This window comes from Eubalaena glacialis, chromosome X (assembly GCF_028564815.1).
Source record: "Eubalaena glacialis isolate mEubGla1 chromosome X, mEubGla1.1.hap2.+ XY, whole genome shotgun sequence".
In the NCBI taxonomy this organism is placed as follows: Eukaryota; Metazoa; Chordata; class Mammalia; order Artiodactyla; family Balaenidae; genus Eubalaena; species Eubalaena glacialis.
This window is the reverse complement of record NC_083736.1, coordinates 4,104,660-4,119,006: the sequence shown is the minus strand read 5'-3', so window position 1 is coordinate 4,119,006 and position 14,347 is coordinate 4,104,660. Positions and strand designations below refer to the sequence as shown.

The window sequence follows — 14,347 nt, the reverse complement described above, 5'->3', positions numbered from 1 at the left end:
AAATTCAGCCCATGAGATAGCTTTGAAATAAGTTTTATATTGATAAACTCTGACCAAAACAACCCAAAAGACAATGGCGCTAATTTGGTGAGTTTTTTTTTTTTTTTTTTTTTTTTAGTTTGTTTTAAGTTCTTTCAGTGCAGTGGAATTCTTGGACGTGAATTGATTTCCATGTTAAGCTGATGACTATAATAGGCAGACACGTTAGTGTCATGGTACTTTCTAAAAGATTGGACTTGAACGTGCCGTAAGGAAAAATGGTGGTCTCTTAGAAGACTCCATTCTACTTTCAAGTAGATGACATGAAACTAGTAGTAGGCTTGAGTTTCAAAGGGTCTTGGGCATTTCTTTTCCAAGCTCTTGTCAATGACTTTAGATTGGTAACTTGAAATTGTCTACAGTGGGAAAATTTAAATCTCAAAAATCAACAAATACAAGGAATCAGGTTTCCACCTACCCTCCCAGTTTTGCTTGTTTATCCGCATGAAATTGACCATAATCAACCCCTATTGAGCTATAAAACCAGCAACTTCAGATCTTGGTTTCAAAATATGTTTAAGCCCTTCTGAGGTATGTAGAACTGAAGGAGTTTTTCCAGCTACAAGTGTTGTGGGTGATAGTGACTAAATTTCCTCTCCCTTAACCCATGTATCCGTGGAGGAAGGCAGAGACCATTTGAATTGATGGCCACAATTCGAGTTATCCAGAACTGCCATAGGCATACCTGTGGGCTGTGCCTGTCTATAAAAAGAGGGCAGTTGAGCTAATTAAACAACTCAAGTGGTATTGAATGTTTTAGCTTCTTATATCTGGAAAATAGAAAAACCAAAATGGCACACTGCATACAGAGAGCATAGGAGAGTTTTGGTTTTTACCTTTTTTCCGGTTTTGTTTTTTTTTTTGGCGTGGTTAAGGGACCCTCTGTTCATTTTGCCTACATGGAAATTTCAAGGTGGTTTATGTTTCAGGTCATCCAGGTAGGTGACTTCATTTATTTATTTATTTATTTTTACAAATAGCAATAACATTCAAGCAATATTTAATAAGTGTTTCAAACACAGAAAAAATTATTTATACTGTTTTATCTTGACTTCAGAAATACTTATTGAAAGTGGTAGTTTGTTTACAGTAGACAAAAGGAATAAATAATGTGCAGTATTCTCTAGCTACTGGGGATAGGTGAGTCTTCATGATTTAAATAAAGTAGCGACATTTCTGATTTTTATTATAAATGTTGTGCTTTTAAGTTCTTATGCATGAAACTAATGTTGGTTTTAAGATATTTTGATTAAAGTTCTTTCATGTTTATTGTTTAAATGTGTTTCTTCTTACATTATGGAATTTCCTAAGCAAACTGTATCAGTGACATTTCAAAAATGTATCTAGATTATAACATGTTAAAACTAGAGGAACATTTGAATACTTCGTATGCATTTCTTTATAAAATGTGAGAAACCCTTTTTAAAATAATTTTCTTTTTTTTCAACTCACATTAGTTTTTTTTTTTTTTTTGCAGTAATATCATTTTAACCCCCAAACTGCATTTTCACAGAGTATCTAATATTTTTTGCAAGTAACATTTTGAATTTGTTCTTCTTGACATATTTATGTTTATATGCATTTTGCATCTCCCTATTTCACGTTTTTGAAATCCAAATGTAACAGATTTCAACTTTTTGTATGACATTATTTTTTTTTCTTTTACTGGGTAGTATCTCTCTTTCTTCTGACTTTTTTGCAAACCTGTTGTTTTTGAATTCTCTTTTTTCCCTTTATTTTCCTTCTCAATATGACACCAGGAGCCAACACAAAGAAAAACGCTGATGATATAACCAGTAATGACCGTGGTGAAGATGAAGGTATTTTTTGTTTTTTTCAAAGCTCGACCTGGGTGCATGATTTTATATCTATCGTTCTATTTTTTTTTTTTTTCATTTCAACCTGTTTTTCTTCCCTTATCTGAAGTGAGTACACTTTTGTGTGCTTCTTTATTTTCTTCTTGTTTGGAAACCACTGTCATTTTTAATCCCAATGACCATGTAGATGACTGCAAATCACCTGGGAGAACATGTATAAATGTTTCTCAGTATGAAGTGAGTAACAAAATGCCATTTACAAGGAAACTCTTTTTCTTTTTCTTTTTTTTTTGGCATGGTCACAAGAAGAGGAAATGAAATTTTAAAACATGCATGTATGCTTTCTTTTCTTCCTTCCGAATGTTATTTCATAATTTTGTATTTTGGAGCTTTGGTCTTCTTAATTTCTTCTGTGGACATTGAGACACCTCAGTAGAACTTTTCAGGGGGCTGGCATTTCCGTTTTTGTTTGTTTTTACTGTTGTTTTGTTTTTTTTCCAAACATACTGATTCCAAAATAGGGTTTTCAAAGAATCTTCTCTGGCTCACAGTAAAATACATGAAAAAGTGTCTTAAAGAGATGTTTCTTTCAGAACTGCCTTTTAGCAGCTTTAAAGAAAAAAAAAAGGGGGATTGGAATTGAAATTTGTCAAAAAGTTAGATCTATGCATCTTTGTCTTCACACCACAGCTGCTTTAAGAACATTTTTCCCAAAAAAATGTGTAGCTGCTGTGGAGAGTTTCTTCTTGAAGGATCTCAAATTGTTTGACAGATTATACACTAGAAGTAAAGTGATTTTTTTTTTAAAAGATGGACGCTCACATGACATCTAAACCATCATTAGCACGTTGTATCCTCTTCCTTCAGCAGAATAAATGGTTTAGAAGAAAAGAAAAAAAAGAAATGTTTAAAGTCAGCCTTTGCTGGCTCTAAGGCTGTGTAGGCTGGGGGAAAACATGTTTTTCCCATCCAAGTAGCAAAATGCATGGACCTCTGTTTATTTACCTTAAAACGTTGAAGGCCCTCGATGAACCTTTGGTTCTCTGGCTGAAAGGCAGTTTAGAGTGCAGTGGGGAGCTATCCTTGCTGGGAAGCAAAACTGCCCTCAAAGTCCCTTTCTGTCACTTGCTTGGTTTGCCTGCCCTCTTTGATTTTTTTCATAAATCAGTGGCTCTACGAGAAAAGTTTTGCCAGTGTTGCTTTTTCATGCCCGCTGTTCTCTCAACACTACTGTTAGTTAATTTTTTTTTTTTAACCTGCGTTCATAGGGTTCTCCCTGCTTCTAATAACCCTCTAAGAAAGTTCTTCTGATGGCCTTGGAGTATCATACCTGCACCTGAATCAGCAGCTAGCCTCTCCTTTGTGAGCCCTCAGAACACCTGCAGTTTTATCCGTATCCCTGTATAACCAACTACGGGTGTTAATTTGCATCTTGTTCTTCTCTGGCTCTTCAGTGTATTATTCCCTTTTGATCATTAGGATCTGTTTTCACAGTGCTCTCCAGTCACCTTTATTACTGTTAACATGACGTCTAGTTTTCCTTTAATACCAAGAAACTATGATGATTTTTTTTAACTTTGAACGAATCTGGCATCTGGTTATTTCTACCTCAACCTCATGAGAACTTGGTTCTTTGTGTCTCGGAGGTAAGAGCTGTTAACCTAACGTTTTCTCTGAGGGAACCCCGTAAAGCAGCCCTCAAAATCTCAACTTCTTCCTTTCCCACAGTAGAGTAGCGTGCAGCCTACTGCAGAATGGTAACATAAATAAGGGCTAACACAGCAAATCAGAATCCAGAGAGAGGGGTGGATAGTGTAAAACGCCAGACCCCTATAGGGGCAGTGATTTATTTAAAAATTCCACGTAGCATATGATGAGTGAAGGATTAAAAAATGATTTTTACTTCCTATTTAAGTTTTACAGGAGAAAATAGTGTCCTGCGGTGGATTAAATATCTGCAGACACATGGTCAGCTTGACACTTTTTTCTGCATTTGACTGTGACCACTGGGTTTCTTTTGCCTTCTGGATGCTGTATGGTGGCACCCAGGAGCCTGTTTTGAGATCATGATCGTAATTCATTTTATATGCAGCCACCATCCAAAGGGTGGTTTGTTTCCTTAAAATTCCTTTCTGATAGTTCAAAAGTGTCTCCATGAATTAGGGAAAAAAAGTTTTTATTTAAGAAAAAACGAAAATAAATGTACATGGATACATTTGGTTTTCTTTTGATATACAGATATTTAAATGACACACACATATATATGTATATACATACATAAATATCCAGAAATCATTAGAATCGAGGTCAGGATTCTTCAGCATTAAAGGTAAGCCCAAGGAATGATTTACACCAAACAAGTTATTTAATCACAACTTTTCAGAAAGTAGGCTCTACAAACGGACATATGGTCTCTAAACTTCTGTTGTCACAGAACATTGCAAAATAGGATTTTCACATTATTGTTAAATAAAATAATAATGACTCTGGGTACTCTGGTTGCAAATCACAATGGGAGTTTATATTCCCTGTAGAAATATGTAGCATTGCCAAACTTTCATCTTGAGGTTGGAATCTTGTGCCATTTTTATTCCAGCTCTCCTCTCTCTCTCTCTCTTTTTTTTTTCTTTTTTTTGTCACTTAAGTTGGGATATTACTGCAATCAGTTAATTAGAGAAAAAACACTTGCTTGGACATTTTGTTTTGTTTTTACACATTTCTGTCCTGTTGATCATTTTTAACCATTTATTTGTTTTTTGTCATCATGTGCCCTGTATTGAGAGCTTACGGTTTCATTACTAGTTTTATGTTCTCGTTGTTAAGTTGAAAATGAATCTATAAGCTCATCTTTGACTGAAGATAGAAGTTACAGTAAAAATAAATTATAATTTTGACGTTGATTTCACACTTACTTAGATGATAAAAATATATTTTGTAATAGATGCCCTTCTAGGGTTTGAGCACTCTTTAGGGAAGACGTATTTCATCTCCATCCTTGCATTTTTAGTGCTGTAGATACATACAGAAACCTACACCTGCATACACGTTCCTTCCAATGCCTGCATCATTTCTATGAGTAGAAAATATAACAACATTGACCATTTTCCGTAGGCCATCTTACCAAGAACATACCTAATTTAAAAAGGCCCATGCGATTGATTCCAATCTAAACTAGGAAAAGTCACCCACGTCCTTTGCCCTTGATTTAGCATCGGTTAATCAACATGATGTTTTATTGTGTTTCCTTACTTGGCTTTCTTTTCCAGACATCCATGACCAGAACACTAAGAAGCCAGTAATGGTGTACATCCACGGCGGGTCTTACATGGAGGGCACAGGCAACATGATTGACGGCAGTATCCTAGCAAGCTACGGCAATGTCATCGTGATCACAATTAACTACCGCCTGGGGATTCTAGGTGAGTGATTCCGTCTTGCTGATCACCGCACAGGAGGCCATGAGGAAGTTCTGCTTTTGGTTTTGGGCTCGTTGATTCCAACTGTGTTACTCTAATTCCTAGAAATGTCTACTACACAGAGCTCACTTCATGCTGCAAGATATATTTGTCCCTTAACATTCGTGCAGTGCCATCTGTTTTTTTTGTTGTTGTTGTTGTTGTTGTTGTTTAAAGTTTGCACTTTTTAATCCAGGAATTTCATTTCCTAGGATCCGTCTCAAACAAATGCAGCCTCCAAGGTCATCAAATGAACATGATATTTTATTGAAAGCACTTTTCTTTCTGTGGGCTTAGCCGACATAACCCTGTGGAATGAACACAGTTTGGAGACGTGTCTGATAACGCATTTGGTAATAGGTGATAACTTGGTAATGGTAGATAATGGCCATAGACATTAGCTTTCTTTTGTGGTTTTGTAGGTGTGTTAATCAGTTAATCGTTTGTCGGAAAATCTTTTACTTAATTCCTTAATGCGTTGTCTGTGTCTGTTGTATCTTGAAGAGTTGCTTGTCTGTTGCGTTTATGTGAGATGGAATACTCCTATTTGAATTTTGTAATTTGATGGTTTTTCATCTTATGTGCATTTTATGATTTACGATGAAAGGACATTGGCCAAGTGCATAGGAATTCAAGAGCAGCTCTCCGTTGTTTCGGTGTTAAATTCGTTTTTCCCCAACTGGGGGTTGGAAAAAAAAAATAACATATTTTAAAGTTAACATCTTGAAGCTTACCTTCTTCTGTGGTTTTGCCTGGTCTTGGTCAGTTCATGAATAACATTCCTAGCCTGTGCAACAACGTTCGTTTTCAAGGCAAAAATGCATTGAGAGGATATGCAGAAAATTGAGTTTACAGCAGGGTGGCTATGAGAACGAGATCTGTATGTCACAGGACGGTTATAGTAAAAAGTATGAAAAATAAAATGGACCAACGGACCTGTTTCAAACAAGAAATGTTTTCTCCAAAGAGGCAAGTATCACTAAGACTATTTTATTTTCAACTTGACGTTTTAATTTTGTTTTGAGCATCTTATTTCATTCACTACTGAAAACATTCACCTATAGAAGACCCTGGAGTAAGGGGATAGGTTGCAGATGACCTTCTAATTTAGAAATGCACATCACCCACAGATGTTTGCAAAGTTGGGCGTTTTGGAGCATCGATAAAGTACTGGAAATTTCAGGTTTTTAAGATGAAACACAACAAAAAGCCTCCGAGTCTAGAGCCTTCTTGTTTTGTGGTTTTTATTTCCTTTTCTTTTCTCGTCGGTGCTAGGAGCCAGATCTTTGTGGAATGATTTCCGTTTGTGTTGCACAGCGAGGATGGCATGCCTCTCTGAATGTTTTTCAGAAGCCTCTGGCTAGTTGCTTTGGCTACTGGTGTTTGAAACCGGAAATGTTGTTTCTTGATGTTTTACAAAAGGTCCATTCTAAGGAAGAGGTGGGCAAAGGAAGCCACGGGCCAGGGCTTGCTGCTAGCAGCCCTTTCAAAGAGGGCAGTGTGGGCGTCCCTCGGTAGCATCACCAGCTCGGGGCGCTGCTTTCTGAACAAAGCAATGGGCTTCGGGTGAGTCCTTGCTTCAGTGGAATAACAGAGCGTCCTCCTGCCTGCACAAGGTGGTGGTGATGTGACTTAACAGGTTAGATTTCAAAAGAAATCGATTTTCTCCCCCGTTTAACGCCAAACTGGTATTAAGCAGCTTTACACAGTGATCTCTTATCTATTTGGCCCATTTGTGAATCCGGAAAAGTACTGTGGGAATTATACACACCTTCATTTTTTTTTTTAAGAAAAGAAGAAAAACAAAAGCTTGCTTTTAGAACTTTTCTCATTGAACAATTTTAATTTTACCTTTTGCTGCTGAGAGTTAAAAAGAAAAAAATCTTGGTAAGATAACAGAGGGCTGTGAGAGTTATGGCATGGAAATAAAAGAAGCAATTTAGCATCTCCAAGCCAGTCTATTTACATTCCACGAATGAGTTAGTGTGAAGCTCAGCACCACAGACCCCCTTTTATCTGATGGAGTGCAGTGTGCCAACTTTGCTGATTATACAGGGCGATAGAGATTTTTTAAATGGGACTTGGTTTATTGTTATCAGGGATCTTGCATAGGCTACCGTCCTCTGGAAAACTGTGCGGTGGCCATTTACTTTTTGCTTGCAGGAAATCACTAGTATCACTCTCGAAAAATATTTCAGACCCTTGGCATCCGGATATTTTTAAAAAGGATCCAGTAAAATGGTACAGCATGCACGGTGATGATCATCTCCATTAGCACTCTGATAGGAATAGATGTTTTTACCAAAATGTTGAAACAGTGTTTGAGGTTTTTTTTCAAAAGGAATAAATTCATAAATGCTATTTTTCTGCCCAAGGAATAGAAAAGCATTGTTTGAGATGATTACCGTTCTTTTACAGAGTAACAAATGCTGTTTTCCTACCCAAAAGAAGGGTTTAGAAAGTTGGATGATGGTCAGAGGGAAGCAGGAGGCTGGCGTGGAAAGAACATAGATTTTTATAATGAGATAAAAATGAACTACTTGGTGTCTGTGGTGTGACATTGAGAAAGTCAGCTGATTTTTTCTGAGTCTCTCTAAAAGGTGGTCCCATTCTCTCTCTGGCAAGGTTATTGTACATACCATATAAACGTCCAATGGGTTTATGTACGTGAAGTTTCATAGCCCAGAACTAGGAGCCAGTAAACCCAGACAGGTGATAATTTCCAGTGTTATTAATAGCCTTGGACATCTTATTACCATCACTGTTGATCCACTGAAAAAAATTGCGACTGGCCAAAACGGTAGTATCTGTCAAATACTGACGTCTAAACGGAACCACCTTAATTAAACAAAAGCGATGATAAGACGCTCGTAATAAGGGACAGATGACAGGATCTCCGCACGTGCTTTTTGAACAATGAATATTTTCTTTAATCAGAACTGCGTCACACAACCTTGCTAGCCATTGAGCATGTAATTTATTATCTAATCCAGAACACTTTGAAAATTGTTAATAATACTCTTAATAAACTGGGATTATTCCAGGCAAACTGGGATGTACCATCGCAGCTATAAAGTAATTATTCATACCCACACAAGGTCTAATGAACAAACTGGTGGTCCATTTATTTTCAAAGGAGACCTCTTTTTAAAGAATATTTCCTATTCGTCCTGCTGTATACCTTTGTCATTAGGAAAGCATACACAGCTAAAACTTGAGTTCTATCAAATCTGCCTCTATTTTTTTTCATGATGATTGTTCAAAGACCATTGCTATATAAGAGGAATCTCCTCGCTGAGGCTTATTGTTGGAAATACCTGGAATTTATTTATGGGTGGCTCTTACCTTTGCTTTCCTTCATTAATCGTCTCTAATTTGCATCTTCAGTTGGTTAATTAGACCTCCATTCAAACACTGATTTTAGTTTAGCTCAGAGGGTATTACCTTTTTGGTTATCCTATGATTTGATGCCTCATGCAGGCTTTAAACTATTTTGCTTTGAAACAATCTTATCTGTATGCTTTAGCACCAAACTCATGGAGAGCCTGCAGTGTGGCCATCACTGGACATTGTAGATGCTCCTTCATTTAATCCTCATACACTCCCTTGGAAGGGTTCCCTTATCTTACTTTTGGGGAAACAAAGGCTCAGAGGTGATGGGATGGACTCACAGTGGTACAGGTTGTAGGGATTAGAGCCGGGATTGGAACCCTGGTCTAACAGTGTGAATTAGGTGAACTACCTTAGGAAACAGAGTGCAAATCTTTGTATCAGATTCAGCTTCTCTAATCGCACAAAACGTCAGATGTGCCTATGGTTGATCTAGATACAAAATTGCGATTCGATGCTTACACTGTATTTTTATGTTCCTCAAAGCGGGTGCTTCATCACTGATGCATTTTCATCAAATCATCATTGATGGTCTACTATGGTGCATGGTGATGTGGTATTGGCCCCACCGATGGCATTTGTAAAATCAAAGCTCTCAGACACAGTAGATCTAAGGCTTTATCAGCTAGTCAGGTGTCTAACCTCTTACGCCCATTCTGTTGCCTTGTTGCTGTCTGTGGCCAATAAATGGAATTAAGACCATTGACCCAGAGAATGACTTTGAAACCGCACAACCCAGATTGGGACTTGAACCCATGGGCCGGGACTCAAACTCAGCCAGAACCCACATTGGGACTTGAACCCACTGTCTTTTGATTGAGATCACACACCTGGTCTCAGAACTGAACGAAGCTCAGGTTCTTTATGTCTCAGTGCAGAAAGAATTCAGTGAGAGACAAAGGGATGGGTAAGAAGTAGATTTATTTAGAGAGATACACATTCCATAGACAGAACGCGGTCTGTCTCAAAAGGCGAGAAGAGCCTTGGGAGAAGCACCCACCACAGACAGAGTATGGGCCATCTCAGAAAACGAGAGGCCGCGAAATATGGGGTGGTTAGTTTTTATGGGCTGGGTAGTTTCATGGGCTAATGAGTGGGAGGATTATTCCAAGTATCTTGGGGAGGGGGTGGAGATTTCCAGGAATTGGGCCACCACCGACTTTTTGGCCCTTTATGGTTGGCCTCGGAACTGTCCTGGCGCCTATAGATATGTCATTTAGATGCTAATGTATTACAGTGGGCATTTAATGAGGCTCAAGGTCCACTGGAAGTCAAATCTTCCGCCATCTTGGATCTAATTGATTCTAATCAGTTTATGTCAAATCCTTAAGGGCTATGGCATTCTTTTAGAGGTTGTGCCCTATCCCCTTCCCTCCCATTTCAACTTCAGTGGATTTCTCACCTGACAGGTATCTTATAGTCTTTTGAAATGTTGTCCATAGGTTTACATAACTGACTTTTTCAAGGATTAAAAAAGCATCAGAAAGACCTACTCATTTTTCAAAAAGTGTAGCTACCCTCAAAGTTTTTATCTCAGGGAAGGTTGTGTAATGGTGTTTCTGAAGTTGCCTTTCTCTTTAAGGTTATTAATTGCGTAAGACTACTTTCGTTCATTGGTGTCATAACTTTAAATGTAAGATGGAAATGGTTTGAAATAAACACACAGCAGGAAGAGCATTTGAATGAAAGGCACATGACTTGAGCTCTATGCATGCTGTAATGGTGTGGCCACGAGGCATTCTGGTCTCCTTTGTGGGGTCTTGGTCTCCATTGAAATGGAAGGTGGGTGAGCTGGCATTTGGAGGAAGCCCTTTGACATCAGCCAGAGCAGGTTCACCTTTACCTGTTTGATATATTGCTGTTCCATGTCAGATTCCGTTCATAAAAGGGGTCCGGAATCATTGGAGGAGAGGCTTGATACCTGCCTTCAAAGAGCTATGATCTGAATTCCATGTGTGCACAAGCAGTTTACATCAGGGGTATTTAGTGATTCTAACATGCCTTACGTACCTCTGCTGAAAAATGTCAATTTCCGATTTACATTTCTCTTTCACTTGGGAGTTAAAGATGTTTACTATTTGGTACTTTCACCATTTTTTCCCCTAAGAATCCTTTTTTTTTTTTTCTTCTTCTTCTTTTCTTTGTTTTTATCTTTTACTACAGATTTTCTTTTTTTTTTTAATTAATTTTTATTGGCGTATAGCTGATTTACAAATGTTGTGTTAGTTTCTGCTGTACAGCAAAGTGAATCAGTTATACATACACATATATCCACTCTTTTTTAGATTTTATTCCCATATAGGCCATTACAGAGTATTGAGTAGAGTTCCCTGTGCTATTCAGTAGGTTCTTATTAGTTATCTATTTTATATATAGTAGTGTGTATATGTCAATCCCAAAGTCCCAATTTATCCCTCCACCCCAATCCCCCAGTAACCATAAGTTTGTTTTCTACCTTTGTGACTCTTATTTCTGTTTTGTCAATAAGTTCATTCGTACCATGTTTTTAGATTCCACATATAAGTGATATCATATGATATTTGTCTTTCTTTGTCTGACTTACTTCACTCAGTATGACAGTCTCTAGGTCCATCCATGTCGCTGCAAATGGCATTATTTCATTCTTTTTTATGGCTGAGTAATATTCCATTGTACGTGTGTGTGTGTGTGTGTGTGTGAGTGTGTGTATACACACCACAACTTCTTATCCATTCATCTGTCTATGGGCATTTAGGTTGTTTCCATGTCTTGGCCATTGTCAGTAGTGCTGCTGTGAACATTGGGGTGCATGTATCTTTTTGAATTATGGTTTTCTCCAGATATATACTCAGGAGTGGGATTGCTGGGTCATATTGTAGCTCTGTTTTTAGTTTTTTGCAGAACCTCCATACTGTTCTCCATAGTGGCTGTATCAATTTACATTCCCACCAACAGTGCAGGAGGGTTCCCTTTTCTCCACATCCTCTCCAGCATTTATTGTTTGTAGACTTTTTGGTGATGGCCGTTCTGACCGGTGTGAGGTGCTACCTCATTGTAGTTTTCATTTGCATTTCTCTGATAATTAGTGATGTTGAGCATCTTTTCATGTGCCTCTTGGCCATCTGTATGTCTTCTTTGGAGAAATGTCTTTTTAGGTCTTCTGCCCATTTTTTGATTGGGTCGGATTTTCTTTTAAATTACTCATGGAACACATCTTCCTTATCAAGTCAAAAGTTCATCAAGGTATCTATAAAGAAAAAAATATCGTCTTTCCTTTCAAGGATCTCCATGCTACCCCCTAAGTCCATCCTCTTCCCTCTCTGCTCAGATTTCCCCTGATCAGATTTGTGACCGGGAAAAGCTTCCTTTATCCATCCTCAGAGAGAAACTGCGCGTTATTTAGGGATGGAAGAATGCTGTAAGAAGCTAAATGGGTAGACAGGAAGGATGAAATATTGCACTGAGGGAAAAGATAAAGTGGAAAAGTACAGGAAGTTTGGGAGAAGTGTGAGAAAATGGGGGGCAGAGGCCAGGCACTTGATGTGGGACCAGTCACAACCCCAGAACGGAAAGAGGGTGGGAGGAAAGATTGAAAGCCCTTAGAATAAGACCCTCTGTGGTGGGCGGGGGAGGTGATCGGCCAGCCTGGCAGCAGGCTCCTGGACTCATTTCTGCAAAGCTCCCTGATGTGGCTCAAGACGGACTGAGGGTTAGAGGGAGGTATATCCCCTAGATAACACAGTCATAGGATGGACACAGTGCATGGGGGAAGGGAGGGTTGGCATAGCTTCCCTGATCCTAAAGTTATGCAAAAAAGAAAATAAACAAGATGCTTCCCCCTTGCCCTGCCCCGGCCAATGTCTTTCATCATCTTCATCAATAGCTCTCTGTGCATTTAATACTCATTCGGAAATGCTGTAATCTGGTCTCTGTTGTTACTCATGTGTTGATAAGAACCAGAACTCTGGACAAAAACATCATAGCCAGGTTTTGTATCAATGATCATTTACTTGGGTTTTCCTCTTCTGCCTCCTGGTGGCTAAAAATGCCCATTGCATTAATTTGATTTGTTCTGCGATTAAGGAATTGGCTTGGTTGTGGATGATCCCTCTTGCCTCTGGGATTTTGCAGGCACATGGCGGGGGGTAGATATGGAAGCCACTGTGGTGGAATAAAGACCCTGACATGAGACAGATGCCTTTTATGCAAAGGTTGATATGAGAACAGAACAAAGAGGGTCCCTCGCTGTGAGGTGACAGAGCGCCACAGAGGAAAGTAAAAGTCTGCAGCAAATAAAGACAATGTGAAAGGATGCGGGGTGGTGATGAGGAGGCAGAAAAGACTTTTTTTTTCAATCTCAAATGCACAAAATTATTGACTAGCATGTGCCTTATGATGGAGAATTTCCTTGATCTCTTTATGAACGATTCAGAATTTCTTAAGAGAAGTTGGCCTGTTACTTGTACATGCATAGCCATTTTTGGAAATCACAATGCCCCGATACACTTGATGCTCGGATACTCTTTATTATATTTAATAAGTACATATTTTCCAGTTAATTGATTCCAGGGTGTCATGTCAGTAATAATCACACGGGGTATACATTTTTTTAAAATGCTCTTTTCCTGGACATGTTTACATCCAAAACAGAGTCTCTTAAGATGATCCATTCTAAATGAAAGAAACCTCTTTCTCTGCTTTGTGTGCTTTCCTCATTTTGCTTCTCACCTAGCAAAAGAAGGGTTGATCATTTTTCGTTGATTAGGATAAAGTGGTGTCTGTCTTCATGGGGAAAAACACACATAAACATCACTCTAAATGAAAGGGAAGGTGTGATGGGCATTTGAGTATGGGGCAGCGGAGAAACTGGAAAGTTCCAAGGAGGAGTATTGAATTTAAGAGCCAAGATACATTAGCTTGATTGGGGTGAGCTGGATATTAAGTCTCTGGCAATCATTCCATCAGATAAATGGTTTTTAAACAATGCCTGAAAGAGAAATACCTGCATTCTTCCTATGTACCTTTTCTTCCTTCCCTAGATGTATTCAAGGAATTAATCCTTCCAAGTCAGATCATTGAAAAATCTCTAAAAGGCAATCAGAGTGGGCCTTTTAAAGCCCACAGAGGCTGAAACACTCCAGGACTATACAAATTGTGGCCTGCAGATCATTTTTCTTTTTTTTTCCCCACACATTTGCCTGAAAGTGTGGATTGCATGTTTTACAGGAAGCATGGAATGAATATGCACATGTCCACAGTCACCACGGCAGTGATACCGCAAAGGGCATATTCTGTTCTAATATAACTCTCCTAGTTTTGTCCAATCATACATCAATCAGTCATGGGCTTTATGAAAATAAATCCTTGGGGACATAAGGATCAAAGTGAATGTCTTAGGGATCAAAACGTAATGCAGAAACGGCAGATACACCGTGCATTTAACAATGTAAAATGTATTTTTCAAATAAGATTACATAGTAACATATGGATTGGGTAAGTCCCATCTAATGGGTAGGGCAGTTTTTCCTTTGATTAAAAAAAATAATAATAATAGCTCTTTGGAAAGAAGTGTGCAATTCTCAGTATAAAAAATCAGAACTATTTTAGAATGGTAAATGCAACATTCCTCTGACATAACAGCCATTAGACATGGATGAGCTGGGGTCT

The 14,347-nt window shown here is 38.4% G+C and overlaps 1 protein-coding gene across 2 annotated transcripts in view; it reads left to right on the top strand.

The window, feature by feature from the left end:
- The window catches only part of LOC133081565 (neuroligin-4, X-linked), a 256,189-nt gene that overhangs the window by 126,385 nt on the left and 115,457 nt on the right, over window positions 1–14,347 (top strand). Inside the window, exons 2-3 of one of the 2 annotated variants that reach the window (XM_061177758.1) lie at window positions 1,800–1,859; window positions 5,123–5,275. In XM_061177758.1, coding sequence (XP_061033741.1) covers window positions 1,800–1,859; window positions 5,123–5,275 — 213 coding nt within the window. The remainder of the gene's footprint in view (window positions 1–1,799; window positions 1,860–5,122; window positions 5,276–14,347) is intronic. The other variant, XM_061177759.1, reaches the window with a different exon arrangement.